General features: G+C 47.6%; 1 protein-coding gene across 13 annotated transcripts in view; it reads right to left on the reverse strand.

Moving 5' to 3' along the window:
- Positions 1-1,225: 1,225 nt before the first annotated feature.
- The window catches only part of Atp2b4 (ATPase, Ca++ transporting, plasma membrane 4), a 98,386-nt gene continuing 84,885 nt past the window's right edge, over positions 1,226-14,726 (reverse strand). For 3 of the 13 annotated variants that reach the window (XM_030255147.1, XM_006529726.3, XM_030255149.1), the window contains 2 exons: positions 13,606-13,782; positions 1,279-5,548 (listed from right to left, as the gene is read on the reverse strand). In XM_030255147.1, the coding sequence (XP_030111007.1) occupies positions 5,243-5,548; positions 13,606-13,782 (483 nt within the window). In that variant the 3' untranslated portion in view covers positions 1,279-5,242. Of the gene's footprint in view, positions 5,549-10,183; positions 10,375-13,605; positions 13,783-14,726 lie in introns of all 13 variants that reach the window. The other 10 variants (XM_006529723.3, NM_213616.4, XM_006529724.4 and 7 more) reach the window with 8 other exon arrangements.

Genomic DNA, 14,726 nt, shown 5'->3' on the forward strand with positions numbered 1-14,726 from the left:
AGAGATTCTCCTGCCTCTGCCTTCCAAGTGTTGGGGCTAAAGGTGTGTGCCACCACTACCCCACCAAAAACATTAAAAAAAAAAAGAAGATGAGCCTGAGTCTTTCCCATCTAGGCTGGTCCCTACTTTTGAATGATCACTTCCAGAAACCACTGGGGAACACTGGCTGCCCTTCACCAAAATACTTTTCCTAAGGAAACCCAGGTAAGAGACAGGGTCCTTTTCTTTTTCTTCTTCTTTTTCTTTTCCATTCTTTCTTCTTCTTCTTCTTCTTCTTCTTCTTCTTCTTCTTCTTCTTCTTCTTTTCTTCTTCTTCTCCTCCTCCTTCTCCTCTTTCTCCTTCTTTTCTTCCTTCTTCTTCTTCTTCTTCTTCTTCTTCTTCTTCTTCTTCTTCTTCTTCTTCCTCCTCCTCCTCCTCCTCCTCCTCCTCTTCCTCCTCCTCCTCCTCCTCCTCCTCCTCCTCCTCCTCCTCCTTCTTCTTCGTCTTCTTTTTAAAAAGATTTATTTATTTTATAGATGTGAGTACACTGTAGCTATTTTCAGACACGCCAGAAGAGGGCATCAAATCCCATTACAGATGGTTGTGAGCCACCATGTGGTTGTTGCAAATTGAACTCAGGGTCTCTGGAAGAGCAGTCAGTGCTCTTAACCCCTGAGACATCTCTCTAGCCCAACAGGGTCCTTTTCTAGAGGGAACAATCTTTTACTTGGGATGAGAGCTACAAGAAGTAATCATCTGAGAGATTGACAGTCCAGAGGGTAATGGGCTATCTTCCTTGATCAGAAATTGGGGTCTAAACCAGCCTTGGAGAATGTCTGCCTTTTCAGGCAGTCACTATAAGGTGGATTAACTTTGTCAAAAGGCATTTTAGGAAGGGAGGGGGCAAAGTGAGGAGGAGGGACAGGGAGGAGGGCATGAATGAGAAAGAGGAGGACCTGTGCCTGGAACCTCTTACTCATCTTTCCCAAGGCCTCAGGACAACTTTCCAGGGCCTGGGTTGTGAACTCTACCCAACTCTAACCATAGTGTGCAGAGAAAAGCAGATTCTTCAGGGGAACGAGGCTTAGTCCCAGGAGTATGAGTGCCTGAAGGAGGCATATCATGGGAAGAGACAAGCTTGGGTCCTGTGCTTGATCCAAAGGTAGTGAAGAGAAAGCCATTCTCAGCCCCAGCAAGCCCTGGTGGTGCGACCCCAAAGTGGAGACATGCAGACCCAGACGATAGCACATTACAAGTGGGCATGGGTTTTTATTCTCAGTGCATGGCATTGGTTTCTGTTCATCAGCAAAAAGCTTTATTGGTTCCAAAAAGTCACCCCCTTTAAAACTCCTTTTCTTCCCGTGTCAGTTGTATAACACATTTGCAGTATAGATTTGTCAGTTTCTAGCATCCCCCCTCCCAAGAACCATATAAATACATGCAAAACATTATACATAGAGCTTAAATAATATCAAATGCAAATACAGATTGGGTGCACTGCTCAGCTGAACTGCAAACTATGGCCACACACGCTAGGGTATACATTGCTTTGATAACATGTCTGTCATGCAGACCACAAAAGTCAATTTTTTTTTCTTTTTGTTTTGTACAAAAATACCAGTGCTCATTATACTAGTTACTGAGAAGAAACTCAAAATTCCTATCTGCATGCTGATTAGAAAAGATGGCGTAGAACAATTTGTTGGCACATATATGGCATATTTACATATGGCATATATACATACAGGGAGAAAATACGGGCCAAAGGTCGATTCCGTTGCAGGGAATCTCACCTTCCTTCACCTCTCCCAACCAAGAAGAAAGGAGGCAGCAGGCCGAACTGCAGACTGGGAAGGTAAAAGTTCTGGCTCTGAGCTAAAACGGAAGGGACCGAGAGTATCTGGTCTATTCTGAGGAGGAGGCCGGAATGGCTTTAGAACAGCAGGCATTGCAAGTGCCCACCCCTAAGTGCCATGGGGTGGACCCTAGATGCAGAAAGTGATTGGATGTGCAGACTGGAATGGTGCCACTGGTAGCTTCAACTGTAAGGCGAGGGGAGTGGGGAGAAAGAGCGGGGTCTGGGCGAGGATTCGGGCACACTCAAGTTCCCTTGTGTTTTTGGCAGTGAGGTAATCCCTCTGATTGATCTTTGCAACTCTCCCCTAAAGCTTGAAGGCAAAAAAGAAATCCAACCCCGAGGAACTTCCAAGGGTCCGGAGGGTTTCTAGCTGGTCTCTCCTACAGCTTTTGGGATGGGAAAAGTACTGGAAAGGACATGGAAGAACTATTGAGAAGGCCTAGTCCTGAGACTGTCAGCCGGAGCTACAAGTAGCCATTGTTGTTGCATTGATCTTTTCCAGTTTGGAGCTCTGGCTCCTCTCTGCTGTATCAGCAGGTTGTTACAACTCAGAGTCATACACAGAACCTCACTAGTGGGGTCTCTCCGGGGGGAGGAGAAAGGGAAGGAAGCATAAAGAACTGTAGACCCCACATTGGAGTACCCTTGCTCACTAGCAGAGACCATCCATCATTGATACTACTCTGCCCACTAATTTCTTAAGAAACAGAAACCCAACTGATCCTCACTCCTGAGTACCAACAAGCCTGGCTCTCCTCCACGGCAGCACCTGCCGTGGCCCCACAGCTAAGGAGCCTCTTTGTGGGTGCTTCCTTCACTACCAGCAGGTTCTTACCTATCTATCCAGGTTTATCAAAAGAAGGCTCTAGGATATATTCTCTCTCCCCATCTGACCTCTTTCAAATCCGAAGCACCATTTAGGGGAAAGTGTCATAACTGATATCATATTTACACACTGCCACCTGGATTACTGAAACTGAATAGAAAAAAAAAACATATAAAAACATATGCACAGAAACACTTGAACTTATTCAATTCTGTATCAACAAAATTTATATTAAAAAAGTCTAGAACCCAACAAATTTTTTCCCTAAATATAAAGATGGCTGTTTGGAGAAAGTAAGTATAGTATATTGGTTGTTGTTTTTAACCAATTACAAACATACTGAGTCACCTGTCATGCCAAACAGCTGGTGATGCTCCTCTCCACGGTGTGACATGGTGGCACTTTATTTGAAATTCTTTAAACAATATATATATATAGAGAGATATAGATATAGATATATGGCTGACTAATAAATGTCAGTTCCTGACCTAAAGAAAACTATATTTTTTTGCATAATATTTCTATATTTTCTCTCTTACTATGGAAACTACAGAACACGCATACACAGAAAAACCTGTTGACTTTGAAAAAGTAGACACAAGCCCTCAGGAGTTAACCTGTCAGGCACCACAGAATTGTTTGGGAGCAAGGATGGTAAAATGGCCTTCAAAACTTGTTATTGGCTTATTTTTTAAAAATAATCTGAGGTAATAAAAGAGTTGACAGAATCCAATCTTCTAATGTACTTAAATATATATAGTTGAACAACAACACCTTGAGTGAGATACCTTTCCCCCCAAAGAGGAAAGATTGCCGAAATGTGTAAGCTTTACAAAATCCCAATCAAAGCCTTCTCCCTACTTCCTCTAATGATGGATTATGCTGGAATGGGTGTGGGATGGTGTTTGTCCCTACACTCACCCTCCCCTGGGAGCGTGGGGGAAAGGTGGGGTGGGAGGAAGAACGCTAGAAGAAGAGTGGGCAAGCTCATTTCACTTTCCTTTCCCAAGCGGAAACCTGGCTGTTCTCATGAGCCTCAGGCACCCTCTTATTCCCATTACCCTGGAAAGAGGGAGGAAGGCTTCACTGACCTAACAGGAGGTGGGACTTGGGGACATACATTCCATCCACCTGCACAAAAATGCTTAAATCAGCCCAGCGGAGATACACATGGAGCACCTGGGACTGGGCCTCCTCCTTGTCCCAGTAAGGCAAAGTCCCTTTTGGTGAAGTTCCCAGCTCCTGAGAGGCGGGCGGGCAGAGGGTGCTCTGGGCAGTGTTGGGGCAGAAAGGCACAGACTTCCCTGGGCAGCAGTAGAGACGCTGGAGGAGGGTGCATGAAAACGGGGGTGGGGGGTGGTGGTGGGGGGTGGGAGGAGGTGGCTTCCCAGGGAGAGCCTTTTGCTCCTTGAACCAGCATGCTGTCAGGGAGCCTCCTCTTGTGGCTATGCATTTTCAACATTAGAATGTTTGCAGAAGTTAGGGGCCTCCTTAGAGACAGAAAATGATGTGGGGCAAAGTGTAGGGAGGTTTCTCAGATCCTGAAGGACTGGTTCTTTAGCCCTTCCCAAGACTTCTTAACACTCATCCCCCCTACCCTCTCCCAGAAGCTCCTGCCCTGGGAGAGCCTTGGCAAAAACCCTTGAAAGAAGTCTGCTTTAGTGACTCCTGGTCCTTCTGAGGCTCCTCAACCATCTAGGAGGCAGGGGCATGACCCATTCACTCTTCTGCTACCTCCCTGGGCAAGAAGGAAGCTCAGGCCTACGGTAAAAACTATAGATTCCACATGCACAAGCCCCATGGTTAGGGCTGATTGCCGTGGCACTTCAAAACCCCTATATACCCAAGAAGACAGACATTCAGAAGGTGGGTGCTGACCTGGTAAGAATAGGGAAATATTTCACCAGCTCATTTGCTCCAAAAAGACCATTTTTAGCAAAGAAATCTGCCTGCCTCTAGAACAGAATGAAAGGTTCTACTGGGGCCAGAAAGGGTCAAAGTTGGCTCAACTTGTCCATGTCCTTTCCATTCTTATAACTACCGAGAGAGAGAGAGAGAGAGAGATATCAGCCATATAAGAACCTTGAGGGGACATCAGAATGAAGGGCAGAAAGAGCTGGAGGCCTTAGAGTGCACATTTTCAAAATAGGAAAAAAAAAATGTTTTAAGAAAAACCACTCTACTGAAACACAAACCCAGGGTATTTGTCTTGCACCGAGCCCACAGCTTAGCTTGTAAATGTAAATGGCAGAAACTCATTGGATAAAATTTTGGAGTCAAGAGGAGGTGGTGGCGCATGTGGGAGTGCTGTGGAGATTTTGGGTTGGGTGATGCCAAGAGGTTTGCCACCATCTCTTTAAAATGACAGCGAGTACACCTGAGGAGTGGATCTACCGTTACCTGCCCAGGGTTTGACTGAATCCAGGTAGGTCTGTGCTCCTGCTTCTTCATGGTCGGGTGGGGGTTCTCACATACTTAGGAGCAGCTGACACAACAATGACAAGTCCCACCGTCACATACAGATGGGACAGAAGAAGAGGAACAGGGAGAGCAGGGGCGGGACTCAGAGAATGGAAGTTCAGACCGGTGTCTCCAGGCTTGGCAGAGGGCTGTCAGAATGGGAGGCAACGATTTGCACTTGGTGGCAGTCCACGGCGTTGTTATTTATGTTGTCGTGCGAAGCAGCTTCACCATCCAACAGGAGCACACTCGTCCCCGCCTTAGAAACCAATTCAGGATTGCCCTCTTGGATATCCAGGAAGGATTGTGACAATTCATCATCTGCGGGGTATTCAGGTTGGGTCATGAAGGTGTGGATGGAGCTACGATTCTTGGGTTTATGAGCAACTTCATGGTTATTATGGAACAGTTTGACGACTCTGATCTATAACCAGGAGAATGAGAAAGAGGATGAGAAGAGAAGAGAGGTGAGAATTGGCATGGAGAACAACAACAAAAAAAATTAGTGGTTTGAGAAGAGAAACAACTCCCGCCCCCAACTATAAAACATGATGGCTCAACAACCCAAACCATCACACGCCTCGGATCTCAAGCACAGGGCGTGGAGTGACTGATGGCAGTCGGTGAGGATGTCTCAAAGGTTACATTCCAAAAAGTAGCACAAAGCAAACAGCATTCCAAAAGAATCCACTCTTAAAATGAAACAAACCAAGGGACTGATTGGTTAGTTCTTCTGGATAGAGGACAGCATGTTGGAACAAGGTGACATTAATGGAAGAACTTAAAAGGCAATTCACACAGGTGACTTTCTGTATTGAGGCTGGCCTCTTCTTGTGCATGTGGGATGAGAAAATTACACACAGCAGCTCTGTTATCTGTTTCAACCCCTCAACAGCCAAAGTTCATGAAAACTGCACATGATAAACACTGAGTGACAAGTGACCATGGATACTGTGCACAGGCAGACAAGCCAATCTTCATTCCACAGCATGCAGGGAAATTAAAAGTCCCTAACTGTAATTCAGAAGCCATGCATATCCCTTTCCATCCCACCGCCTCTGCTGTGTCCCCTCCCCCACAGAAGGGAGGGCTGCCTCTCCTTTCCCTAGAAGATGCAGATAAAACCCAGGTATGAAAAGAAGCCTTTCCCTGTCTACTGAGGAAGGCCTGGTGTTCATCCTTCAACTGCACACCCACGCCCAATCCACAGCAACGTTGCTCAGACCCAAAGTGTACCTTCATGCTGCTTTGCCCAGCCACCTGCATATTGTGAAGAGGAACATGACCTAGTGTGAAGATACAGAGTTACCAGGAGAGGAACCTGATCCAGGAGGCTGGCTTCAAATGAGTGGCTTTTCTGCTGGGACAGTTGAAAAGAATGACGGAGACACTTTGCAGTGTTCCTGAGTAAATGGGCAAATATGTTGCCTGGTCAGCCTCCTTTCTACTGCATAGAAGAAGGGACTTGGTGGCTCAGGGGTCTAGGGAAGACTGACTGCGATGAATCCTGGGGGCAGCTTTTGCTTAATCCTAAGCATAAGCTCCTTGGGTGTTTTCGTTGTTTGCTGCTTTGCTTTGCTAATTCTACATGTCCGAACTGTGTCACTCAAGTGTGGCTTTGAATCTGGGTTGGTAGACTGGGATGCAGTGTTGGGGAGGGGTGGAGGCCAGGGAAAGCTGGTGGCTCTAGGATGTCTTCTATTGAGGGAAGTGGTCAATCCTAGTCTGGTTCAGACCCATTCTTCCTTGGAAAAGAAACAAGATTGATGCGAAAGAAATTGTTAGGGAGGAGGAGTGGATGCCGGGTGGTAAGAGTGTCTCTTTAATTCCTCTGCTGTTTAAACAAAAAATACATCCCTAGGGAAGAAGCGAGAACGTGGAGGTAGCAGCGCACACAAACAGCCAAATAAACCAGCTGGGTTTCCTGTCCTGGGTCCTCTCATAATTTTACAGATCCCTCAAAGATACTGCCTACAGAAGCCTCACCATCAGAGCTGTAGCTCTCTCTTCTCTGGCTAAGCCTTTCCCTCCCTGGCCTCTCTCCTCTATAGCTACAGACCCACCCAATGACTGGAGTGTTCAGGGCTTGGAAGGCAAGAGACTCTGCCACTCAACTGTAAGCTCAACCCTGCAGCATACATAAGAAATGTAACCTCAGGAACAGCAGCGAGGGCCTGCTTTCCATCCTTCCGTGGTTCTACTGGCCGTCTGATGGTGAATTTCACCAGTCAGGTTGCCTCTGTTCGGATCTGGGTAAGAAGATCAGGCAGAATGGAAGCTCCCTCAAATCTTTGGGTGGTCCCAAGTTTTCTGTAACCTATACTTGATATATTTGAGCAAGACAAGATAGACTAAGTGAGCTGAAACTCAGTCTTCTCCCTTAACCCTGGTAGAGATGCCCCGGCCAAGGGACAGGATTAAAGTCTGTAGGTTAGTACATAGGAATACCGCCACCTGATGTTGCCATTTCTACATTCTTCGGAGTTCTACAGGATGGCAGGGACCTTTATAGCTTTAAACCTTCTTGCTTCTAGTTTTTTGTTTGTTTGTTTATTTGTTTGTTTTTAACTGGATATTTTATTGCAACAATTATATGTGCATTATGAAAAGAGTTGATTTTTGAAAATTAGGATTGAAGGGTCTGGAGTATGTTTGCGGGCTTGTCCTCTCTCTTGTTGGGGTGATTAACAACCCTCTTATAGGCAAACAAATACAGGAGATAAAGTAGAAAGGGGGGGTCCGGTGGGAAAATAGGGCCACCTTTGGGGGAGGCAAGAACAGTTGTCCACATAGATTCAGGACTTCTAGACACTAAGGGGAACCAGCCACCTGGAAGGAGGCCCAAGCAAGGAGTCAGGGGACTGGGGAGGACCACCTGGCCTAGGGGTGGGGGAAGGGTGAGGCACAGAGTGGTGGGGGTTGTGCCAGATGCTCAACTCCAACACTGGCTCAGAGATCATGTGCTGCCGGACAGCCAGTCACACAGTGACTATATTACTTACTGTGATCTGGGCCTGGAGCACAGAATCCGGTGTGTAAGCAGTATGTGGGGATGAGGAGGGCTGCTGGAGCAGACATGGGAAAAGCATCACCTGCTTCCTGCTTAGCCAGGAAATGTTTCCTGAGGGGCTGATTAAAGGGGTTCACCGGGAGGGAACCCAAAGCAGGTGAGTGTGGAGCACACTTGGAAGCTTAGCTGGTCTGATGAAGGTGCCATTTCCCCATGGGAATACTGTACTTTTCCACTCCCCTTTCATAGGCTAGGGGTAGAGAGCTATGGGACTTCCTTCCAGAGGGAAGCCTCAGGGAACTTGGGGAGATCCGGATGCACAGTCGGAGTCATTTAAAACTGGGATGGCAAAGCAGGTGAGAGGGTTAAACACACAACCGCAACTCCTGGGGTCTCCAGGGAAGGGGCGTGCCGGAGAAAGTAGGTGTGGTCTATTTCTTCTTTGATCTAAACTTTTAGGGGCACAGGGTATGTGGTTTACCAGTTCCTCTGAGCCCACTGGTCTCTGTCCTCTGCCATTAAGTCCCCAGGACAGCCAGCTCTTTCTACCAGAGACATGTGAATGAACAATTCAGCAAGACTCTTAGAAAGGGAGGGCAAGAGCTGGGCGTGGTGGCGCACGCCTTTAATCCCAGCACTCGGGAGGCAGGGGCAGGCGGATTTATGAGTTCTAGGCCAGCCTGGTCTACAAAGTGAGTTCCAGGACAGCTAGGGCTACACAGAGAAACCCTGTCTCGAAAAAAAAAAAAGAAAGGGAGGGCAGAACTAAGAGAGAGAAGAGATTAGTAGAGGAATGTGGCAGGACTAGAAGGAGAGGTTTTTGCAGGGTAAGACTTTTTAGTGTCTTCAGGCCTGCCTTTGGGCCTCAAGAAACAGCAGGTATCACTTTGACCCCACCCTCAACTCAAAACTCTTACCAGAACTTTTATGGGTGGCTAAAAGGCAAAAACAAATTGAAGCCTGGGCAGTCATGTGATCACAGGCCACTGGCAACTCAGGGCTGGTTGTGGGAAGGGATGGATGGGACACTCAAGTATGTAACATGTGTGATGACAGAGGACATTCCCTCACTGGAAACCGTGCTGACTGTCTCCCCTCTGCCTCCCGTTCTGGGAAGGTAAATAGACCAGAAACAGGAAGGCAGTAGCAAGTGTCTAATAATCTACCAGAGGGAGCAGCAAGTCCTACGTTAAAACCGGACAGGTGCCAATTAAGCCTGGACAGACAGGGTTTCCTAAAACGGAATATGCAAAGTATGATACAAAGGCTAGCTGGACAATCAAACTAGACGAAACAATGAGAAGTGGGGAGGGGAGGGCGTAAACTCACAATCCTCCTGCCTTAGCCTCCGACAGCTGGGTTGTATGTGCGCTAATTGGTTCTGGAACTAGAGTTTGATTTAAGGTCATTTCTGAGAGGTAAGACACCACTCGTTGAGCTGACTTCCTCTTTCCAATCTAAGTTACAACTTTTGTTGCCAGCTAACAGTACACTGGTAGCCAAAAAGACTGTTATCAGTGAACAGTTCAGTACTGGCTCCATCAGGACAGACCCTGGCTAAGCATCCCCTGGGCAGAGGCTCCCTCACCCCTAAGTACACAGAGTTCCTAGTCCTGTGGGGTGCGGGGGGGGGGTGGTGGGGGGGGGTGGTGGGGGTGGAATTAATGTCACATCTGAAGAGGCGGAGTTAGAAGAGGAGGGGAGGAACAAAGCAGGACGGGGTGAAACAAAGAAAAACAAAACAAAGCAACTCAAGGAAAGAAGCAGCGAGCAATGCAGAGGAACAATCAGAAAACAGGGTTATCGTCTTTAAAATAGTTAAGGTTAATAACTTTCCAACATTAAAAAAAAAAACAATAAAATGAAACCAGGGTATCCAGCCTGGTTTTAGCTGGGGTAGGGTAGAATTTTTTTTTCTTTTCTTCCCTTAAGTCAAAAGATCAAAGGGGTGGGTGGGGGACCCGAAAAGCACTAGTAACCATGGTTGGTTAAAGTGGATGCCACGTGCTCTCTTGTGGTCGCTTTAGTAAATCATGCATTGTAACATACTCTCACTCACTGCCCACAGGAGGAGATGTAACTGCAGAAGAGATGGCAGAAGAGATGGAGGGGCAAGTTCTGAGTGATGCAACTGCTGCGGAATAGGAGCTAGGAACCAGTTTTACATCAAGGTGTTGAGTCATGTTCTCTCGGACTCTCTTTAAGGGGGCTTCCGTCTGGAATTTGTTAATTACGTCAATCTGCAAAGAATCAGAGAGTGAGACAGCTTTGCTCCACAGTCAGAGAGAAGGAAGAGGAAGGCAGGGTCAGGAGGGCTGGGGAGAGGGGTAGGAGATCAAGAGAGCTATTCCCTTAAACCCAGAGCAACAGGTGAGGGTGGGGCGGGGGAGGGCAGTAATTGCAAACCACACTGTCATTGTCATTTAAGGAACAATTTGCTATGGATTTTCAAACACCCAGCTAGGATTGGGTTTCCTTTTCCCCTGTAGCCTAGGATGGACAGGCACAAAAGAACTTCTCCCCAATGGTAACAGGTAGCTTTTTCATTATGTTGACCTGTACTATTAAAAATAAGGCATGCAATTTGACATACCAGAAACTAAGTACATATTAGTGAAATGTAAGACCCAAGAGCCTCTACACCAACTAAGTCAACTAATTGTTTGTTTGTTTGTTTGTTTTTGCAAATTTCCCAGGAAGTTAACACGTGTGTAAAGAAGATGGGCAGTATAGCAGTCCACACAAGTGGCCTTGGTGAAAAGACTGCCAGGTTGAGTGGCTTGGTTTGGAGGAGGTGTCTTTTTTGACGCTTCCTCCAGCTGCAGTGGTGCTTAGGATTCTGCTGGTACATGACGCACAATTCTGAAACTCACTCATGACTTAAGCACTGGAGACCTTCACTGGCAGACTGGTGCTGGCGACGCTGGGAGGCTGCCGCTGCTGCCACTCTCCCCCACCCGCCTACCACAGCAGCCTTCTGGCTTTCCGCTTTCTCCTTCTTAGGGATGGAGGCAATTAATATCATCGCTTTCCCGCAGTAAGCAATGATCTGGGGTCTTAATCAATCTACCACCCTTCTCCTTGACTCCTAAGCAATAAGGAGCAAATAGAAAGGGATTCCTTTATCTTTCAGAGATCGATTGGGATTCTGTGACTGCATCCCCAGAAGGAAGGTTTCTCCTGAGTCAGACTCCTGTTCTTGTAAACAGAGCCTCTGGAGAAGCCATGAAATACTTAGGGGTGGAGACCAAGTATGAGCTAAAAATGCTTCCCCACACAGTGGCCTGCTGGCTGAGGCTGTAGGAGGTGAGGGCTGCCCTTAGGGGGCGGATTTCAGTCCCATTAAGAAGGTAGAGGCTCCTTCCTAGGAGCTTAGAGTGTTACAGGGTCCAACTTACATAATGAAAACTGCATTCTGAGTTTACTGTTCTAAGAGTCCAGCCCTTTAATTCTTCAAATGTTTGCTTTCTAGTGCTTTTTCCTCCCCCAAACTAAAGGGTAAAGGTGAAGGGAGGAAATGCCTAGAGCCAGGGGAAGGGGGAAATCCCAGCCAGCACTGGGCAGTCACTTGGCAACATCTCCCACCCCACGTGTTGCAATTGGGGACCAGCAGCCAGACTGTAAGGGCTTTTGTTGGAATCCTCCTGAGACTGAACAAAATCCCTCCTGATGGGGGTGGGAGGGCTTTGGACATGGAAGATGCAGTTAGCACACTCAGTCTCATTTGCTCAGTTAGGTGCCAGTTACAATGTTGTGGATGGATCCTATCAGCGGCATCTTCAATAGGCTGCTGTTGGAGGCTGTTTAGGCTTTTGCTTGTTTTTTTTTTTTTTTTTTTTGAGGTAGGGTCTAGCTACACAGCCCAGACTGGCCTAACTAGGAATCTTCCCACCTCAGCCTCCTGAAGATTGTTAGATGTGCACCACATGGTTGGCCTCAGATTTAGGTTTTAAAGTCAATCTGGCCCAGCTCCCTTCCATTCTAGCAGGGAAAGAGGTATGCCTGAAGGTATGTGTGCTGTGGAGATCGGAGAGGTACGGAAAGGGGATGCAAACTGGGAGTGCAGGAAAAGGAAGAGCCATGAATCTCAGCTCCCCAGAAAGAAGACTGGCAAGAAGCAAGGAGGCTCTGGAAGGAGGGGATCCTGGCCAGGAAAAAAACAGGGACAAAACCAAAATAAATAAATAAATATTAAAAAAAAAAAAAAAGCAAACACACAGTAGAAGAGGACCCTGAAGGGAAGAAAAGCAAAGAGGTTATTTTGAAAGGAGCAGACCTGAAGAGATGGAAGTCAAGGTGCTAAATTCTACGGGCACCCAAGGGACTCAGTGGGGGTGGGGGTGGGGGTGGGCAGAGGTGGGGACTTGCTATCATGAGGTGATATATGTAAGTCAGGATTCAGTTCCCTTCCTAGGAAAAAGAGGAGAGGAGCCCAGGGTTTACGACCTGTATCTTGCCCATTTTCTACCTGGTGTCTTCCTGGGGGGTTGGGGGTGGGTGGGAGGCAGTTCCTACCAGGTAAGCAGTTTAAAATGTGAATTAGCTTGTCTTCCCTGTACACTAAAGGGGATGGGGGAGGGGGAGGCTGGCCAGGCAATTTTCTAAACCAGCCAAAGGCCAGTTTTTGAAAGTGAAATATTTTGATCTCTCGCCAACTAGGGGGAAGAAACAGGTCTTGCTCAGGACAGTCCCCTCAAGATCTTGGAATTGACGGTTTGTTTGGGAATCTTGGGACTAAAACCATAAAAGGTTGAGGGGTCTCCGAAGCTGTCCCAGTAGCGATGCATGGAAGTCGGGGGAAATGGGGTTAGGGCTACAAGCAGGGGACTCACTTGTACTCTGTTTCAGAAATTCCCTTTTTGGGAAGCCAGTCTGAATTCTTCCAAAGATATCAGGCACAGAGAGACTGCTGTTTATAGCTACTTAATCATCAGATGCCCCAGAGAGGCCTTGCATCAAGGTGGAACAATGGAAGAAGGTGAGCTTCTTTAACAAAGACCTCCCCAGATAACAGCTCTCACTTCGACCAGTCAGGGATGCTGGCTTTCCTTCCAGTGTTATAAAATCAGGGCCTCTTAGTTCTTCCATCAGGGCAGGGAAGGGACTACACAGTCCCTATCTTGGGGTCGTGGCTGGTACTGGAATAGACCTTATGTGGGAAGACATCTCCACTGACAAACCTGGGGTGGGGGTGGCGATGGGTTGAAGGGCTAACCACAGCTGAGGAACTCGGGGACCGTGGTCCAGTCTGTTGGCCCATGGTCCAGTCTGCCGACTAGTCCCTCCTAGAGGAATCCCCCAGAGACCTCTGGCCCTGTTGGCCCTGAAGTTAAGGAACACAGGCTGCGCTTGAACAGTGAGCCTTACGAAAGGGGTAAAGGTGTTGACTGCCAGGAATTACTGCCTTCCTACCCTTTCCCAGGATGGGGAGACTTCTTCTCCCAGGGTAAGGACAGGCCACCACAGAGTACCTGAGTCTGAATCCGGTTCAGGCCACGGACCCAGAGGATCTGGCCTCGGCGAAGCTCCATCTCGGCAAGGTCAATCTCGTCCATTCCCTCAGTATCCCTGCTGATGTCCTCTTTGTCACTGCCGTGGCCAGCCTCCTTCAGGAACTTCAGAGACTTGGTAGGTATTGCAGAGATGACCTGAGAGCAGTCACAGCCAAAGGGGACAACAGCCACATTGGAGAAGAAAAGATGTTAGCTGGCCTGAGCCAGGCCCTTGGGAGGCTCCTAAGCCTCAAGCCTTTCCCACCTGAGAAGCACCAAGAAGCACTAAGCTGCCCAGGAGATGAACCCATTGTTCCAGTTGATTGCACTTGGGAAGGTGCCAGCATTTGTGGACACACAGAAGGGGACTTGATTCCTGTAATCTCCCAGCCACTTCATTACACTCACACTCTGTCTCCGTCTTGACTCTTCCTTCCCAGTGGGATCTTTGTCTTTTTTAAGACAACTGAACAGAGCTATAAAGCAGGCACACATCAGGAAGATGGGGCCAAGGGCAAATCGAGCTGGGAGAGAAATGCGTTGTACATGTGGGGTGGAGGGACTGAGACACGAATTGGAACACAATTAGCTAAGCTGACTTTCATCCCTTCCTTAATCCCGCTTTTAGCTTGGGAAGCGGCACTAGGGGATTCTCAGTATAGACTTGAGATCTGCGGAGAACAGTCCAGGCCAGAACTAAGCATGGTATTAAGGGAAGGATGAAACTCAAAGCTACGATGACATTGTCGCAATTAGTATTAACACTCACTGAGTACTTATAACAGGTATTGTCATGTTTTTGGTTCAATAATCGTTCACTAGTTAACAACAAGTAATGATCACTCTGTTATCCTATGTGGAGATCCCTAATAAATGGACTGGCTAAGGAACTTGCCCATGGCTACTAAAGTTTGTGAAGAGAAGAAGGGTGATTCCAGCCCCAGCGGCTTCCAGAGGCTGTGCTGATCCGAGTGTCACCCTCCTCTCTGGAGCATCTGTAGGACTGATTTATCTCAAGTGGGAGCTGGGCATTCAACCAGCCACCGTGAAGCAGAGAAGAGGCGGGAAAGCTCTGAACTACAGCAGCACCACGGCAGTGG

Source organism: Mus musculus, chromosome 1, assembly GCF_000001635.26.
Source record: "Mus musculus strain C57BL/6J chromosome 1, GRCm38.p6 C57BL/6J".
In the NCBI taxonomy this organism is placed as follows: domain Eukaryota; kingdom Metazoa; phylum Chordata; class Mammalia; order Rodentia; family Muridae; genus Mus; species Mus musculus.